Genomic DNA, 18644 nt, shown 5'->3' with positions numbered 1-18644 from the left:
CTTGGTTCCTCTAGCTTTGAAGAGTGCTATATAATTATCTGACAATGTGGTTATAATTATATAGACCTGTGTGCTGCTATCTAGGAGAATAATATTAGCCTATTGCCAACAAGGATTCCATTAACATCTATGTTGTTTTGTTAACTAAAGTCAACTCAAATTTTTTTTTTAATATTTGAAAATAACAGAATTTGGAAAAATGTATCCATTGTTGAAGATTGTGTTCAGTTCAAGTAAAAAATATTAAAATGCTAAGTTTCCAAAATGAAGTTTAGTTGATTAAATTCCAGAAAGCAGTGCAGTACAATAAAATGTTTGTATTGAAAATATTTTAACATGAAGGACTGACAGAAAAAGTAAAACAAGACGTCATAATATAATATTTCAAAGTAATTTTCTTATTTCTAAACATGTGCACGAGTGATGATAATATGTACAGTATGCTACATAGCTAAAGTGTTGGCTGACCAACAATTACATGAAATACAGTGATCATTAATGCAAAAGGAATCAATTAAATTGGTTCAATGGTCATACAACAAAATACACCAGGGGAAGATGGGGGTGTGGACTAGTCCATGCCAGCTCAATCATTTCAAAAAAATGTGTTTAAAGTTAGTTATCACAGCAAACATCTATGTGGCCAAGCATAATGCCATTGAATATTACTGTGTAAAAAGTCTGGCCTTTACTGGACATGACAACTTTAGGTAAGAAAATTATGTACAATGAAATCCTTAAACCCCCACTCTATACTCAGAACAAATTATATGATTCAATTATGCATAAGATACATTTGGCAATATATCATCAACTATCACAAGTCACCTTAGTACAAAAAATAGCTTCTATTCTATAAATAAATCTGACCCTTCCAAGAAAACCCCTGGCCAGATCCACACAAACCAGCAGTCAGATAGAGAAATACATCTGATTAACACACAATGCTGACCAGACACACAAGCTACACAGACCATCCTACCAGTTTTGTTCTTTCAACTGTCTAAACAAGCTTTCAAGTGTCCAGCAATCTGATGCTGGGGTGCAGCTACATGTGGACGTGTTTGTGAGTGTGTGGCTGTAATTTTGACTTGGTGCATTCCTAGATATATTGTTGGAGGTTCAATGAGTATTGAGACTTGGGATTATTTCATTTAGGTAATAAATACAAGGTATTTAGACTTACTCTTTTACTAAACAACAATCTCTGTAATACTGAATGTCATTACATAGACACTATTACATTTATTTGTATACAAGCCTGTGCCAACTAAAAGAATACTCTTAAGAGTAAAGAATGAGAACAAATAATGTGACTTGTGATTTAATATTAAAACTTATTCTGTTCTAAAAATGTGTCTAAAAACAATAGCTATTTACATTTGAGCATGACCAACAACATTACTATATGCTAAAAATCAAAGCAACGTACAAAAGTTCTATCATTATGCAGGTTGTGTCTATCTAAAGAAGCAGGTTTCCTTCTTTTAATGTACCTTAACACCTACTCATGCAAAAACTAAACTAGTTGTCTTTTGTGTGCTTTTTCTTAGTTAAGTGAATTAAAATATTATAGGTCAACCGTAATTATGTACAGACTAATTTCATGAGTAAAATTAAAATATACTCAACCCTACATTCCTTTTTTTAAGTAAATAAAATATGTAAAAATGCAGCACTGTACAAAAACCTATTATCTTGACAGAGCATTAAACAGTACACAAACTTACTTATTGGCACAGGCTTATATACATTTTTAAAACTTTAATGAGCATACAAGTTTTCTTAATGTTGTACATCTACATCTCACCCTTATTATTCTACATATTTTTTTGCTTTAAAAAATTTTTTTTTTTAGAATCATTTAAGCACCAAATACAGGAATTCCTATCTAAATAATATCAAATTACTTATCAAAGTAACTATTTAAAATTTAAAAAGCTATTACGTCACTTTCATTTGCCAGTTAACAGTGAAGTCTAATAGTGGAGTGGTTTCAATACTCTCTAATAGCTAACATTACTACTTAAGATACATTGTTTTTATTATCTGCAATACTAGTTTAACATTTTTAAAGTACAAAAAACTCACCATAACCTACAGTAACTGACCTAAGTAAAATGTTTGTGGATCCTACCACAGTGATGAACAGTTTTTATGTAAGTTAACATGATGAAACAGTAGTGTTACACATTTACACACAGCTAAAACTTTCACACCAAAAAAAAAATAATTTGTGTTATCTGTGCTGATGAACTTTTCTGCGCTTGCTTGCACTTTGATCCTGAGAATTATCTGCACAAAAAAACAAAACAAAACATTGTAGATTCCATTATTGAGAAGAAAGGTCGCAGGATGTACTGGTATATAGTTTGACCCTCACAAATTCAGCCATCAACAAAACTTGTAAGTGTAAGCAATTTGCAGTTATTAAACATTTGAAGTAACTTGATGTTATGTAATAAAAGTTTGGGGTACGAGGAAGTAGCAACCTACCTTTAGCTCTGACAGAGCGTGTGGGTCGTTTAGTTCCTCCAGGTTCTGGGTCAACTTTAACAGCATCTGTATGGTTGTGTTGTTGAGTGTCTATTGTACCTACAGTTGCCTCTTGCGACGGGGCAGAATCTTGATTAATATCTGTTGATTTATTTTTGCTTCGTGTCCGGCCACTCAAGATTGGTGTGTCAAAGTATGCTAAATAACGCAAACAATCCAGTTAATATCCATTCAGTTGTATTGTTTTATTTTGAACATTTTTAAATGTTAGGTTTCTACACAAAAATAAAATAATTTCTAACTGTTTTAATCATACTCACTTTGATCAATTGACTTCTCAGGAACATATGCATAAAACTGTCTCTTTATACGATGACTTTTTTTATGTCCTTCATCTTTTGTATCTAAGCTGCCTTGATTTGGTTTAACTTTAATATCATCAGCTGATGAGGCACGCTGAGAACGATTTTCTTTATGCAAACTCTCCTTGCCATCGCTCGAAGTAGCTCGAGGTGTGCGAATATCCTTCGATTGATCTAGGGATGAGCTCAAATTTCGGTTCTCAGATTCTCTCTTTTCAGTAAAAGAATGAATGGTTTTGGTCTCTTCCGTTGCTTTAGATGGGACACCATTACCCAACATTGGTGTCTTAGGTTGCGCACTGCTTTTCACACTGGTGAGACCACTTTGTATACATGTTAGTGTTTTAGGAGTGGACTTGATAGTTGATACAGGTATCAATTCTGCAGGTGCATCAGACTGACCATCTCCTTCACTGTGTGTGGACTTTCTTTTTCTGGTCACCCTCCTAACAGATCCCTCAGAGTCCAAAGGCAGCTGGGAATCATTGTTGAGTAAATGAGAATCGGAGTGAGGTTGAGATCGAGTAACATGTTCCAATGATTTACTCTGAATTGTTACCATTGGACTGTCCATATCTTTGTCATTTTTTCCGTGCTCCTCTGCTGAGCTGGCAACAAATGAAGAAATAGCAGCTTTGGTCTCTGGTAAAAGATCTTTAACTACAGACACAGAAGAATGGGTGGCCAGTGACGAGCTTATAGATTCCAGCTTTGTTTCCTTAACAGACACTGATGAACTGATGGTGACAGATGTGCTGTCAGTATCTGGTTTCACTTCTGTAACAGTTACAGATGACTGGGTGGTCACTGGTGAACTGATTGTTTCTAATTTTGGCTCCTTCACAGACAAAGATGAACTTGTTGCTAATGATGAACTAATGGTTTCCAAAATTGGTTCTTTAATTTTTGTTAGAGATGTATGAGAGGACACAGATGTTATAGTCTCATTAGCAACATCAACGTTGTCTGAGTGTGGCTTGCTAGATGAATCAGATTTCATTGGGTTCCACTGGCTTTCTAAGGTCAACAATGGGCCAATAGAATGAATACCCTCATCAAGCTTGTCATTTGTTAAGCTCCCTGATACACTTTCAAATATATTTCTAGTTGAATGAGATGTTGGCGTGTTAGGCAAAGTGATTTTAGTTAGCTTGGGAGGAGCACACAGTTCTGGTAGAATGCTCCCTGTTGATGTAACCAAAGCAGTGTCAGCTCCACCAGACATTGTGCATGTGATAGACATGGGGTATAAAGTTGGCAATGGTCCAGGAGAACTACAAGTAGAGTTGCTCATTGTGCTAATGGCATAAGGCACATGGAGTGCTAACGCTGGTGCACTGCTGCCAATATGTGGTGAGCTGATAGAGGTTTGTTGACTAGAAATGCTGGGAGTTAACAATGGCTCTTGGGCCCGCTGCAAAACAGGCATTAATGGGGAAGATGCATTGGAATGGCTTGTACTATTGTCCTTTGTGGAATGGGCAGTATCAGAAGCTGCTTCTTGTCTATTACTATTACTGCTTGCAGAACTGTCTGTTGTGACATGGTTACTCCAACAAATTGTTAACCTTGAATCTTGAGTGCTATCATTTTTTGATCGAGAAAAAACACTGTCCCTAGATTTATGAGGAGGAAAGCTTTGTGACAACATTTTACCAGAATAACATTTTGTGTCCAAAAGTTTAGAGGGAGACAGCTCACTAGCTTGCAGAGTTTTTGAATCAACTGAGTTCACAGTTTTGCAGTGAATAAAGCTACTTTCACTGCTTGGAAAATTAGAAAGTCCTGCAAGGTCTAAGCCACCTGATAAAAGCGAATGTTTGTCATGGGCAACTAATTTGGGAACACTGGCACCCGGTGAGCGAGTGCCACTTTGAATACAGCTGCGAGATGAACCAGACCCAGCTCTTGGGGAACCACCTGCAGATGATGATTTGCATGGTCGAACCTGAGGCATAGCAACTGAAGATTCTGATGCAGGCAAAGGTTTGACCACCCTCTGGACTGATTCAGTGAGGCGACGAGGAAGTGGTAAACCAGGAGCATATATATGATTCAACATGTTCACATTCACTGGGGAAGATCTTTTAGAATAAATAGATGTGATGTTGTTCCCTCCTTTGCCCTCCATTCCAATGTTCCCATTGCCTGTCTTCCCATTGACCAACTCTTCCATTTCTAAAATTAGATGATCTGGTCTTTCTTCCCGTGTATGTGTTTCCATTGCATCACTGTGCTCAGAACTATTTGCAGGAGATATTTTAGCAGACTCTGTAAACTGCTGAAGTTTTGTCTCTAAAACATCATCTTCAAGCTTAATTTGATCTGCTGTGAAAGAAAAATTAATTAGTACTAATGTTTCAAACAAATGTGCAAATAGCTAAGTACTTTGAATATAATTTAGTTATATCCTTATATTTAATGACATCACAAAGCATCAAATAAATGTGGAACAAAAGTTATCAGAATTTAGAGATTCTTTAATAGTCTTACAGTTGATAAAAATAAGGAACTTTTTTTTCTAAATAACCATCATAAATGATAAATAAACCCTTAACACATTAAGTCCAAAAAGAGACTGGTAATGGTAAAAAAAAAAATTCTTAAAAATTTGTCCAAAAAAGAATTTTTTTTTAAAATGGCTAATGTGAATATTGTCAAATTCAAAATGGTAAACATTTCATTATAGAGAAAAATGATCATTAACTTACTCAAGGCAAAATAAAATTGATGTTATATTTTATTAAGCATTTATAGTTTCTACTATTTAAGGGAATGTATCAATTACTTTTCCCAACTTGTTACACTGATTTTAAAAAGAAACTGAATGGGTTGCAAAACTCATACCTTTCTTACTATTTTGTTTAGGCGAGTTCCTTAACTTTTTTTGTTGTGTTGTTTCATTTATAGCAATCAATGTCTTGTCTGTAGTTCCTGTTGGACCATTCATTTTTTGACTATGGATATCACCCTAGAGGAAAAAAATGTTAAATTTAGTTTATGATATATGTATATACTTCCAAGTGTTAAAAATGAAGCATGTTTATAACATACATATGCATGCTATGACGCTTCCTTTAAAAGAGACATTAAAGATGGTGAAATAGTTTTAAATGTTTATACTGAAATATTCATAACAGTAATGTAAAGAAAATGAATCAGGCTCACTTTTTATTCTTAACTCTCAAGAAACTAATAATGTCACTGATAATTTTTTTAAGTACTTTACAATGAGGAATGCATTAATGTTAATGCATAATTGTCAAGTTTTCAATTTTGATAACTCAAAATCTGACAAATGAAACATTAGCAGTTTCTCAACTGTTTCTTTTTACAACCTCCATTGTATAACTTAAGTTTTGGATTGAGCAAATATTTCATTGGTATCTCAACAAAATATTATCATGTATCCACAATAAAGTAGTCTAAATTAATCTGCTTGCTTAGGCAAAGTAAAATTAATGCAAACTAATTTTTTAACCATTAGACAAGACAAAACAACATTTATTATTTTAATCAGTTAAGACCTGATGGGGTAATTAAGTTTAGTTTATATATTATATGATTATAAACATTTATTTTCATAAATAACCCTGTCAAAAAACATCAATATTGCCTTCAAGTTCCGGATAATAGACTTGTTTATCACTATACACTAAATTAATTGTGTATACTAAGTAACACTACTCTTCAAATCCTACTGTAAAGTGACTTACCATTGCAATGTATTAAACTCACAATACACTAATGCTAGGTTATCATTAGCAGAAAACTTTTAGGGGCTATATTGTAATGGTCCTTTTAGCAAAGGATAGGTTGTTACTTTTATGACATATGGCCAGTAGCCTTTAGTCTGGCATTATTTTGTTTGAGCTATTTAAAAGGTTCTCAATGAGTCCTACTTTTCAACCCCATTTTTATAAGGTGCCACTATAGGGTCCTTTACTTCTGCAAATTTCCAAAAGAGCTGGTTATACTAGGTATCTAACAACACACACTTCATTATCAAACAATTTAAAACTTACTCTTTAATTATATGTAAAATGTAGATTGAAAGTAATGAAAGGTCAATACTAGCTAATTATGTCAAATCATCTACAGAAAACTGAGGCAACCAAAACAAATGCAATATAGCCTACTAAATTATTTCTTACACACAAAATTAGTTTAAGAAAACTAAAAAAAAAAGTCTCTAATTATGAATAATGGATCAGGAAAAATAAAAGATATTTAAAGACAAAAAAATAATTATAAAATTAGCCTTAGAGTAATTAAACTGAGCTTTTAATTAAGGGACACATGTGAAGATCTTTTTAGCAGCATGAAAAAACTGCCAAGTGGCATGTATCCAAAACTAATATTGCTAATTCGTTTCCCAAAACCAATTAATGTGTTTATACATAATGTTTAAACCCATTGATAATTTTAATGGTTCCAGTTAAATCAATATCCAATTTGAGGGAAAGGGTTTTTTTAGTATTACATTTTGCAAAGTTTATTAAAATACCCACTGACATATTTTTGCACAAAATATAATTATAGAGGTTGTATTCTTATAATAATATTTAGTAATTTCAAAAATAAAAACCACACACCATCTTCCTAGCAACATCACGATTACAATATTATGGCTAGAATTGATCTAAACACCAGGATAAAAAGCAAGGTGAGTCACCATGGATTACCCATATATAGTTAGATGTTGGCGCACAGAGTCTTTAAGTAATTAGCTTTCAATACCTGCATTACTTACCTTTAAATCATCTTTTAATTTCCCTATATAACTGTCATGAAGATGAGAAGCCCAATTTATCTGCTGCCCACTTGTCTGCACAACACTTTTATTTTCCATTGATATTTTATGTGTGTCCAACAAGCGTGTAATATCACAACTGGTCGACGTTTGAGTACATGTCACTAAGGATGTTTTATTTACTTGACTGCTATACTTAGGGTGGATAATTTTCGTCTGTAACGTGTTTTCACCTGGATTCATTATATACCCAACTGTTATTGTATTTGTCACTGTAGGTTTTATATCCACTTTAGTGGGGGCTGTTTTGGGTGGCTGCGTTTTGCCACTTCCTTCATCATTGTCGGTTCCAGTGTGACTAGAACGAAACTCACTATCACCAGGTTCTGATGGTGTATCATCAGACCTCTCTGACGAGCTACCAACCCCAGAGTCATGATTTTCAACTTTAACACCACTATGTTCTAGTAGGGTCGTTGTACCAGAATGTACAGAGTCGGCAGCTAAGCCACTGTGGTTGGAATTTTCTTCTCCTTCAGATGACATTTTTTCAGGTGGGCTCTCAGTGCTACTTTGAGAGTCAATATGTTTTTCAGGTAAAGAATTGAGCAAATGAGAAGAGCCATACTTTGTGGCTTGAACTGCATCAGAGCTTGCTGCCTGCTTCTGCTGGTTGGAGAATGAGACCAAAGAAGGTGAAGATGACTGTACAGAATGGAGTGAAGTAAAAGAAGACAAAGGTCTAGATAATATCTGTGAAGATTCTTCATTGCCAGGTGTTACTGAAACAATCTGATGTGTCTGAGGTTGAGAAAAAACAGTTTGGGATGTAGACGAGCTACTAGTGTAAATCATAGATCCAGAAGAACAAGATGAATCTTTAGATTCCTGCTGAGATGGAACAACATGTCCACTTAAAATGGGCCCATTCACAGGGCCAGATACAGTGTTCCTTTGATGTACATTACTTTTAGAAATATTTCTCACAGATGAATTAGGTAATGATTCTTCAACATTACTAGCTATTTCCTGCCATGGAGTCACTGCATAGATATTAGATGACGAGCTTGTAGATTCCTCACTGACTGAATAACGAATAGGATTAGACAATATCCGATCACCTGCCATCTGTAATTGCCCTCCTGAGCGAACAAAGCCAGCAGTAGCATGTACATCCAATGCTTTGGATGAACAAATAGGCACACTCATTTTGTTCAATTCCTCTAATTCTGATACATTCCTACTTATCATTTGTGAAGTATGGTTTGGCTGCCCTGAATCGACAAGACTGTCCCTTGGTTCTAACTGACCAGTGTAAGGATTGATTATCTTTCCAGCTGCTATTTCCACAGTAAATGGATCCAAATCCTTTGCTGAATCAGAAACTTGCGAGCTGTTATTTCCATTTCTACTAATGTCAATTTTTGTAGAAGGAACATCTGCAGGATTCTCACCAAACGGACGGTCTGTTGAAAACAATGGTTTACTGTCAGGACGAAAACTTGGCATTGAGGAATTAGGTATGTGATTAGTAGGAAGTATTCCAGTCCTTGACGGAACCAGATCAAGAGAATAAGTGTCTCTAAACTGTGGCGATAATGTTACCGTCACATTGTCATTAGGCACACTGGGCATCCCTCTTGATAATTCTACACCAGTATTAGCAATCAAGTGAGGGGGGAAAGCTGGTTTCAAGTCTTTTGATTTCTTTGAGCGCTTCTTTTTCTTAGGCGGTGGTCCACCAGAATCACCAACTGTTAAAGGTTTATTTGGATTCCCACTAGCCATACCTGCAGCTACTGCCAGTGGATCAGTTTGTAGTAGATTAACTAACAAAGGACTGGAAGCAGTAACTGGTTTTCCTGGCTTAGAACTATTAACACTATGAGGGTATGGAGGTGGTGGTGGTAAATCCAACATCATATTTGATGTTGGAGAAGATGGTGGCACCAGAGAAGTCTGGGAATGAAAGCTTGGACTCAAAGGAGCTGATAGTCTTAAAGGTCCAACTGGATTAAAACTGCTGATGTTAGTTTGTAGCGTCTGCTGAAGTGAATTGTTTGCCTGACCCATAGTGACTATCTGCCCTATGGGGCGGTTGCCTGGTTGGAAGTTGTGTGTCGATTTAGTTGCTGAACTCTGACCTGCAGAGGCAGGAAGGCGAGGAATTGGTGGGTGAAAAGCTCCAGTAGAATTAGTGAAAGAAAATGTGTTGCGAGATCCTCTGAGTGTTTGGTTTTGCACAGTCTGACTGGCAATATTATTTGGTCTGAATGAAGGGATATGAGGTCCTTGAAACGCATTTGGAGAAAGACCAATTCCAAGTCCCGAGGTTGGCGAAGTTCCTACACCCATTATAGTTTCAAACAGAGATGGGTTTTGGCCAACAGATGATCCGTGTCTCAGATAGTCTACTATGTTTTTTCTGGTCACCTCGTCATTACTAGGGCCTGGTGAAGTAGCTAGCTCATTTGGTACAGGGCAACTAGGCTCTGTAGTAGCTGAGCTTAACTGCAAAGAAGAAGGTGTGCGCAACACAAATTCTGTAGGTTCATTATTGCGACCCGCAAAGGTCAATGAAATTTGTGAATCTCCTTGAATCTGGACAGATAGAATGCCCATCTGCCTGAGGGCATCATTGCCATTGTGTGCCAGCTGTCTCAGTCGGCTGGCTGCTTCTCTTGGAATGGTCAGTGTTACCTTAACACTATTCCACGGTTCCACCTTTTTAATGAGCAGCTTTTGTTTTTCTGAGAAAATAAAAGTATACATTTAAAAGGCAAGATAAACCTTGTGATAAAACCATTAGCCTATTATTTAACAAAAACAATTTAATCTACAAAGATAATATCTAATTAGCTACCTGTTAATAACAAATCCTTCAGCCTATGTCTAAACTTCTCTATTCGACTACTTAAGTCTGGGTCGTGGAAGTCCCCATCACATGTTAGTACAGCTTCCACGACATCCTCCTCCTGACCCATCGCGCCATCCATTAGACGCACACCTGAAAATATTAAGATTTTTTTAGATTAATAAATTAACTACTATTATAAAATTCTTACATCACAAAAAGTGAACAATAATCACAGCAGTTATAGATACACTTGTAAATATAACAACCCTGCCAGCCAAAAATACAATATTATGTTAAGTTCTTACACTGTCTATATTATTTATTTTTAGCTGGTAAGCAATAGTTAAACTTGTCTAACCATTCTAACAGAAACATTTGGCAACTAGTAATTTGGCAATTATGCACTTTACTGGCTTATGTACACTCTGTAGGACAACCTATATCCACTCTGACATGTAGCACACTTTGGTATGAAAATTAATGTTTTTCAACAGAAAAAAATCTTATCACATATTGGGGCCATAGAAACAGATCAATATTATGTCCCCTGGACCAACAATTTGAAAAGGATTCATTTTTGTTCTGTTGTTTTGAAATTTTAAAACTTAAAATAGGAAACAATGTTAAAAATCTGAAATTTATTATCACAGTAATACTTGAGTGTTTTTTCTGCATTCAAAAAGTTACTAGTGGTTTAGTTAAATTATTCAACCACATACTTTTAACTGAGATTTTTCACATCATAAATAAACAATGCTTTTTATTTAAACAGTATGCATCAAAACAGAAATGTTAATAACAGAACAGAAGTCAATCCCCTTTAAAATTAAACAAGATGTGTCATTAGCAATAAAGGGATATTGATAAGAAAGACAACAAAAATATAAAACAATTGTCTTTTAAACTTCAAGAAAAGAAAATTTGTTTCCTTCAACAAGTTACAGCACACTGAGGCTAATATAACACAGATTGGTTAAAAGGCACCATATTATTTGTTGATATGGGCTAAGAGCATTTAGTCTTCTGAGTATCTTTACACTTTTAAAAATACTAAAATTTAAACTGAAATATGCCTATTTCAATTATTTAAGTAAAAATTAAAATAAATTTTTCACAGAAATTATTTTTATTTTAAGACTAGACCCTATATTTTCATTTATGATGTTTGACATCTCTGTCAATTTAGGAGCACAAACTTAAAATTAGCTATTAATTTTTCACCACCTAGTTTGTACTATAGACCTACTTGTTAAATAAATGAATAGTTAGCAACATTTTATAATACTTATTTTAACATCATCAGGATTATACCAAACCAAAGATTTTTTTGTGGCATCATTAGCATTAACCAGGCCATAATAATAGCCTTGGCACTAAGACTGATTGGGAATATGACAGCAGAAAAATTCTTGAAACAATATTTTAGCACCTACAGAAAAACTTGATTCAAGTAAAACACAGCAATACTGATTTATTTTAAATGTGTAGGTAGCTTACTTAGGGCCTAATATATTTAAGTTGTATAGGCCTACTATATTATATTATTTAATACAAATGATAGATATAGGCCTATGTACTGGATTTATAGTAAATTACAAATTGTACAGCACTGAAGGGGCAATGGCTTCAATCTCTTAGGTTAAAAATTGGGATGTGATGAATATGAATTGATTGTATTCTTAAACATACCAATCTATTATAGTGGCTTTATGATTTAACTGAAAAAAATACTAGACTACATCATTTTAACACTCATAAAATATAAAAAGCATAGCTTAACATCTAGATCTAGAAGGATGATTTCAAAAACACACTGTCTAGAGTAGAATCTAGATCTAAATGTTCTTATGGTGCTGTTAAAACTAAATCTACTTGTAAAACTTGGAAATGGGTCACACTCAAAACACCTTTATTATTTTTTTACGTTTTAATACTTAATTTGGCTGATGTAAATAAAAAGTATTGCATTGTGTTTCACTTTTAAGTTTGCCGGTGTGAAACAAACAAAAAGCGTTACTTAAAGAAAAAGAGGCACTTTTATTATTAATTTTTTTTTTAAAGTAAGCATCATTTGTATCTTTTCGGGTCGGCCTTGCTGGCAAAATTTGCAGCCATGGCCGGAAAAGGCTCGCTATGGTACGACGTGCTATGACTATCTTTTATATAATAATGGCGCAATTTACCCCAAAATAAACTATGGTGAGCTAAATAATTCAAAAGATATTTATTAATTCAATAACTTTTACCTAATAAGGTGTCCAAGTATAGTTATTTATTCCCATGTATCATAAACGCCATGGAACAATAACAAGTGCCGCCATTTGCAATAGTTCCAAAACGCATGCGCAATAGCCGACAGAATTCTGGGAGAGAGTGAGGTTGAGTATTAAGGACGCGCGATTGACCGACAATTTAACAATTTCGAAAACTTTTTAAAATGCATTTTGATTTTAAAAAGTAATAATACTAATATTTGTTTACAATCGTTATTTAGTCTTTAAATTTAGAATATTTTCTTTTTGAAAATACTATAATTATTTCATCATCCCACGTATAAGAACAAAGTGCGCAAATTATTTCAAACAGCACACTCGTTTTTTTAGTGCACTTATTCAGAAAAATTATACTATATTATATTATTAAACTTCCATAATCTTTTACAAATGTGTTTCCGATGATGAAATGCATTTTTAATTTTACTTAACGTGTGTATAAGTTTTAATGGAATAAAGTAGGCGTTGTGTGTAACGCGTTCTTTACAATAAAGCTACTCAAAAACGCTTTTGGATAAACATCATTTGTAAATCTTGTAAACCTACCACCAATGTTATTTATCTTAGAGTTATAAAGAATAGTATAAATCAATATATAGGTATACGTATAGCGATGGGGGGTGGGAGAACCGATAGGCTAGAGAAAAAGCGGAGGTTTTCTCTTTAACACCAGATGGCGCACTAAAAGAGGTCACCAATCGACGTAATCATGGGGTTGCCCTCAATGTTAGGCCTAGCTTCGCGGAGGTAACCTTGTTTACATATGACGTCATATAATTGCTTGTTTGGACTTGCCAGGGCCATTCCATGTCTATTTCTAGCTTTTTGAAGTACTGAAATTTAGTATATAAACCGTTTCGTGCTAGAGTAGCGGAAAAGATTAAGAAGGATTCACAGCAACATGTCGTCCCGACCTAAAAGAAAGGCTGTAACTGATTCTGAAGTTAAAGCTAAAAAGTTACGCGGTGAAACAGATCTTTGTGATGGGCTGCACTGGTCGAATGTGGGTACGGATAGTAAAGGGGTGTGCCCTTTATTAATAACGTTGACTTCGGATAGCCTAGAAGGAAGATCAAAAGTAGCAAGTTTTGATATAGATTTTACAATAATAAAAACAGCAAGCGGACGCAAATTTGCCACAGGTACTTTAATAATTTTAAATATTTTTTTCTTATATTTTGTTACCGGTAGTTTAAAATCATAACTTGATTTGGTAGGCATACTCTTATTTAATTTTTAATAAATAGGCCCTAATTGTCGTAATTGGGGGGGGGGGGGGGCAAGTATTAAAAATGAATGTAATTTCCTATGTGGATTTTTTTAAATTCTAATATTTATTTTCTAGTGATTTGTGTTAGAGTTTATATTTTGTGAAACATTTTGGTTGATTTTACACCTTAGGATTATTTTGTTGGTAGTGCCCTAGCTGGATTAGTAGTAGTTGGGTTGAAGTAACTTTATTTATGAATGTAGATAAAGGCATAGGTACTTTTTAATTATCACGTGCGGAATTTCCAAACATACTATAAAATAAAAGGGATGTGGAGATCAGCCTACATTATAAAAGCAGCTAGGCTACTTCAAAGAACTAGATTTTTAAACAAACAAAAATTCAATTAAAATTCTTGATACTTATTGATCAATTTTATTTTCTAAATTAATGGATTTCTTTTAAACTTTTTAAAAATAGGTCACGTGTTGTTTTATGCAATATGGGAGGCTATCACTATTTAAATTATGTACGTCATTTGACGCTCTTTAATCAGAACGCCCCCTTTTATTATTTCCGCCAGAAAACGTGCCATCTTCTTTAATCGTTTACATGCCGCGAAGCACGATAATATGAAAATGTAATCTAGATCTTCTTGTTATTGAAAACTTCATTAAAATCAAAATACCTCGTTACAAGTCAAACGAAACCTCCTCTTTCGGCCCCACGCATCGTCTATTGAGTTGTTGTTTTTTTTTCAGTTGCGATGTGTCATGTAATAATTTAGTTCACACATGATATATCAAGGTCTTTTTAGTCACAATCTCCAATGTAAACTTATTCTTTTTTTAATTATTGTACATAATTAACAAGAAGAAAGTTATTAGTATTCTGTATCTCACCGCAAATAAAGCTAGATCTATGTGAAACTGGTCTAAAATTGTCTGTTAGCAAAACTAAAATGTGCGCGCAGCTCGAACACGCATTCCTGCGTATTACAAAAATCTTAACCACCATCTGCAGGTCCTAAAGACTGGACTTTCTGGGATCCTTCTGTGACAGAAAAATTAAAAGCCCTTGACAAAGATGGGCATCGGATCGTTTTTTTCACCAACCAAGGAGGGATAGAAAAACTGAAGGTTACACCGGAAGGCTTCAAAGACAAAATAGAAGATATCCTCAAACAACTGGGAATCCCCGTTCTAGTAGGTCTTTGTTTGACGTAAGGGTAGCATATATCTGGTTTTAGTGACGTCATTATTAGGGTAGCGCCTTGATCAAACAAATGTAGGCCTGCCAGAATCCGCGGTTTAATTATGTTTAATCAGTGCTTGATATTGATTTGTATTAAAGTATTAATTCAAGAATGTTACATAAAATGTTTGCCAAAATTAAAATAAATAGTCTTGATGGTACTGATAGAGCAGTAGGACCTAGAATCTAGATCAAGAAATAACTAGATCTAGATCTAGATTCTAGATCTAGAATCTAGATCTAGATCTACTTGACAATTTGACGTAGATCTACTTGTAGATTGGAGAATATGCTCTGCTAATAATTGTTATTTTTTACGTTTGAAAACGTTAAGTTGCTAATTCAACTGGGTTTATCGTCCTAGCTCATAGATGTTCTTCAAGCTACCCTTAAGGCTTAATAATAATATTAATATTAGTTAAAAGTAGCATAATTTCTGAAAGCGGTGCAGTGGTGGTATGGAAAGCGGAAAACATAATTATAATATAAAGTTACTCCTCTTTATCTATTTTTTTAAATATGACAATGCAATACGAAATAGACACATTTCTTTACCCAATAATACACATATACACTACACTGTCTGCACCAAGATACGCCATTTGCCATTTATTGGGGCATTAATTTAAGGATGGACACCATTATCAAAAATGCGAAATTGTTATGAGTGTGGCCTCCCCATTAATTCTTGACTGGCCACACCTATGCCTAATTTTTCCGTCAAAGAAAAGTACATTATAAATATTAAATAAGTGAGCCCCATACTATCAACACCACAAAAGATTTGTGAATATTGATTATTATTGTTGTCTTTATCCACAATTTCTTCTATGACGGTAGTTACAACACTCCCCCCCCCCCCCCCCCCACACACCCCGCCTTCCTCTTACTTACATAACTATAATTGCGCCCTTGAAGGCTGTGTGATGTCCCATAAACGTTTATAATTTAAAATCAATGTGGCATATATTTCAGCATTGTTTATTTTTAAAATATATTTATATAATGTTATTTCTAGGTATTTGCAAGTACCGGAAACAACCAGTACAGAAAGCCAAGTACGTCTATGTGGGATTATTTTGAAGAAAAATGTAACAAGGGCGTAAAGGTATAATAATTAATGTTTTTACTATCAATCAATTATAATAATTATATCTTTATAACAATTTATTATTAGACGTATTTCTTCAGATATATTTTAAACAATTACTAACTTCACAAAAAATAATTCTGATAGAAGCACTTTTTATTGGCCTTACTTAACCTTAAACTAAATTACTTAAGAAGGCACTTTTAACTAGATAAATGTAGGTTAATAATTGTGAATTTAATATAAATTTATACTTTCTTGTTAACTAACTACTGATTCTTTAAATAAATACTTTTCTAATCCCTGGAAATATTTCTGCATGTTTTTTTTTCTTCACTAATTTATTAATAAATTTTAATTTGGGTCCTAGGTCAAGAAGAACCAGAGCATATATGTAGGAGATGCTGCTGGCAGAAAGAAAGGCTGGGCCAAAGACAAGCCCAAAGATTTTTCTTGTAGTGACAGAATGTTTGCTGCCAACATTGGCATTAGTGAGTTATTTATTAATCATTCACCTGATTATATAAAAGACCATTTTCTGAGGCATTTATATTTGAAACTTTATAATTTTTTCATCAATTACTTTGAAAATTGTTGTGGTTTATGTTCTTCTACTGATGTTATAGCCTCCAAAAAAAAATTTCAGAATTTGCAACACCCGAAGAATTTTTCTTAGGAGAAAAGCATGTTCCATTTCAATGGGGATCCCTGGATCCAAATAAGTTTCTGTCATCCAACCCACCAGCTGTACATGACAAGACCACATATGCGAGTAAAGTAGGTTCAAACTGTGATTATTAGGTTAAAACCAGTGTCACATGACAGCTAAAAAAAACCCAATGAATTAGCTAGAATTTATAACCCACAAATATACTAAAGGCTAGCTGTAAGTTTTTTTTTTTATTTTTAAAAATTAAACTACTGTAATATGCCATGTTTTTTTAAATTATTGCTTACTAATTTACTTCCTTTTATCATAATTTATTCGATCTTCACTGACTTAATCATGTAAGATTTTTGTAATTCTATGTTGGACTATATTAGAGTCATTGGATTAACCATAAGATCCGCATAATATTTTAAACAAATACACATGTTTTTGCTTTGAGGACTCTCATATAAGATACCAAAGCCCACGTAACAAATTTTTCTTCTTCCCCAGAAGCAAGAATTGATTGTGATGGTAGGGCAGCCAGCATCTGGTAAAAGCACATTTTCAAAACGTTATTTAGTGCCTCATGGCTACACCACAGTAAACAGAGACACCCTAGGCACAATGGAAAAATGTGTCAAGGTAAAAAATGTTTTTTTAAAAGTTTCCTTATTAAATGATCTTAAAATTTTAGCAGGATTTTTACCCCACCCCATCAAGCTAGATCCCTTCCATAAATTTTTTCACATAGTTTCATCCTATTCCAAAAATAAACAGAATTCTAATACAAATTTACATGCTTTTTGTGCTTTGTATTCATAAGATATACATGCATAATATTATTAATTAGCACATTTCTTAACCCCACCTGAGTGTAATTTATTCTTTATCAATGACCCCCTTTCCTTTATCCTTAATACTGATATTTGTTGAAAAACTATGTGAACGTTTGACTACTGATTTTGGTTTCTATAGATGGCAAAAGAAGCTTTGGAAAAAGGAAAGAGCGTTGTCTCTGATAATACAAACCCTTCAGTAGATGGTAGAGCCAAGTTTATCAATCTGGCTAAGGAAAAGGGTAAGTCAAAAGATTGAAAACTTATAAGTTATTTTATTTTAAGTGGATTGACAAGAAAACTTAAGTTATGATTATCTTATTTTGTTATTGCCCATGACACATTGGGCAGATAGAGTTCAGCTGTTGTGGTTTCCCTAACACAAGTCAGGTACCCATCAGAGCTATGTTAACCCTTGATTGCTTTTTTTCTGTTCAAAGGAGTTCCCTGTCGTTGTCTCTGGCTACAGACTCCAAATGAACTCTCTCACCACCTCAACCTTTATCGCCAAACTTTAACGAATGGCCAAGTCAGAAGAATCCCTGATGTAGGCTACAATGTATTTAAAAAGAACTTTGAGGAGCCCACAACCTCTGAAGGTTTCTCTGAAGTTATCAAAGTCCAGTTTCAGCCAGAGTTTGACTCTAAGACTGATGAACAGTTATTTAGAAAATGGACTGTATAGTGTTTTATATTGTATACTTAGACCATGTTAGAAATTACTGTACATTTTTGTAGTCATTTTATTTATAATAAAAAAATTTTTTAAACTTGTTTTGACTTTGTTTAAATCAATCAGATTCTAAAATAGCTCTTAAGTTAAATGAAAACTGTCATACCCAAAGCTTTTAATTTGCTTAA

At 34.0% G+C, this 18644-nt stretch overlaps 2 protein-coding genes across 4 annotated transcripts; one reads left to right on the top strand and one right to left on the bottom strand.

Moving 5' to 3' along the window:
• Positions 1 to 377: 377 nt before the first annotated feature.
• On the bottom strand, positions 378 to 12816 carry LOC131928385 (mucin-5AC). Of its 2 annotated transcripts, none has more exons than XM_059284400.1 (7): positions 12715 to 12816; positions 10475 to 10618; positions 7612 to 10361; positions 5706 to 5829; positions 2817 to 5186; positions 2497 to 2694; positions 378 to 2295 (listed from the first exon to the last, which is right to left on the bottom strand). In XM_059284400.1, exons 2-7 carry the CDS (start codon positions 10605 to 10607, stop codon positions 2240 to 2242), a joined length of 5631 nt encoding a protein of 1876 aa, XP_059140383.1. In that variant the 5' UTR covers positions 10608 to 10618; positions 12715 to 12816; the 3' UTR covers positions 378 to 2239. The 2 variants fall into 2 exon arrangements, with proteins under 2 accessions (XP_059140383.1, XP_059140384.1); XM_059284401.1 differs by having other exon boundaries at positions 2817 to 5183.
• A 94-nt stretch (positions 12817 to 12910) lies between these two features.
• LOC131928395 (bifunctional polynucleotide phosphatase/kinase) lies at positions 12911 to 18557 on the top strand. Of its 2 annotated transcripts, XM_059284416.1 has the most exons (9): positions 12911 to 12925; positions 13608 to 13883; positions 14975 to 15156; positions 16224 to 16313; positions 16666 to 16786; positions 16942 to 17072; positions 17458 to 17589; positions 17923 to 18025; positions 18224 to 18557. In XM_059284416.1, exons 2-9 carry the CDS (start codon positions 13643 to 13645, stop codon positions 18466 to 18468), a joined length of 1245 nt encoding a protein of 414 aa, XP_059140399.1. In that variant the 5' UTR covers positions 12911 to 12925; positions 13608 to 13642; the 3' UTR covers positions 18469 to 18557. The 2 variants fall into 2 exon arrangements, with proteins under 2 accessions (XP_059140399.1, XP_059140398.1); XM_059284415.1 differs by lacking the exon at positions 12911 to 12925 and having other exon boundaries at positions 13527 to 13883.
• The last annotated feature ends 87 nt before the right edge of the window (positions 18558 to 18644 follow it).

This window comes from Physella acuta, unplaced genomic scaffold (assembly GCF_028476545.2).
Source record: "Physella acuta isolate Inbredline_101_S28 unplaced genomic scaffold, ASM2847654v3 ptg001496l, whole genome shotgun sequence".
NCBI lineage: Eukaryota > Metazoa > Mollusca > Gastropoda > Physidae > Physella > Physella acuta.
This window is presented reverse-complemented; position numbering and strand designations above follow the sequence as displayed.

What these genes read in the sequence shown, in the direction of transcription:
- LOC131928395 (XM_059284416.1), top strand. Translation starts at nt 13,643, where the DNA reads ATGTCGTCCCGACCTAAAAGAAAGGCTGTAACTGATTCTGAAGTTAAA. An exon ending in TGCTGCCAACATTGGCATTA is followed by an intron (nt 16,787 to 16,941) that starts GTGAGTTATTTA and finishes AAAAAATTTCAG; the next exon opens with AATTTGCAACACCCGAAGAA. An exon ending in CAATGGAAAAATGTGTCAAG is followed by an intron (nt 17,590 to 17,922) that starts GTAAAAAATGTT and finishes TGGTTTCTATAG; the next exon opens with ATGGCAAAAGAAGCTTTGGA.
- LOC131928385 (XM_059284400.1), bottom strand. Translation starts at nt 10,607, where the DNA reads ATGGATGGCGCGATGGGTCAGGAGGAGGATGTCGTGGAAGCTGTACTA. An exon ending in TAAACAAAATAGTAAGAAAG is followed by an intron (nt 5,187 to 5,705) that starts GTATGAGTTTTG and finishes TTTCTTTCACAG; the next exon opens with CAGATCAAATTAAGCTTGAA. An exon ending in TGAGAAGTCAATTGATCAAA is followed by an intron (nt 2,695 to 2,816) that starts GTGAGTATGATT and finishes TGCGTTATTTAG; the next exon opens with CATACTTTGACACACCAATC.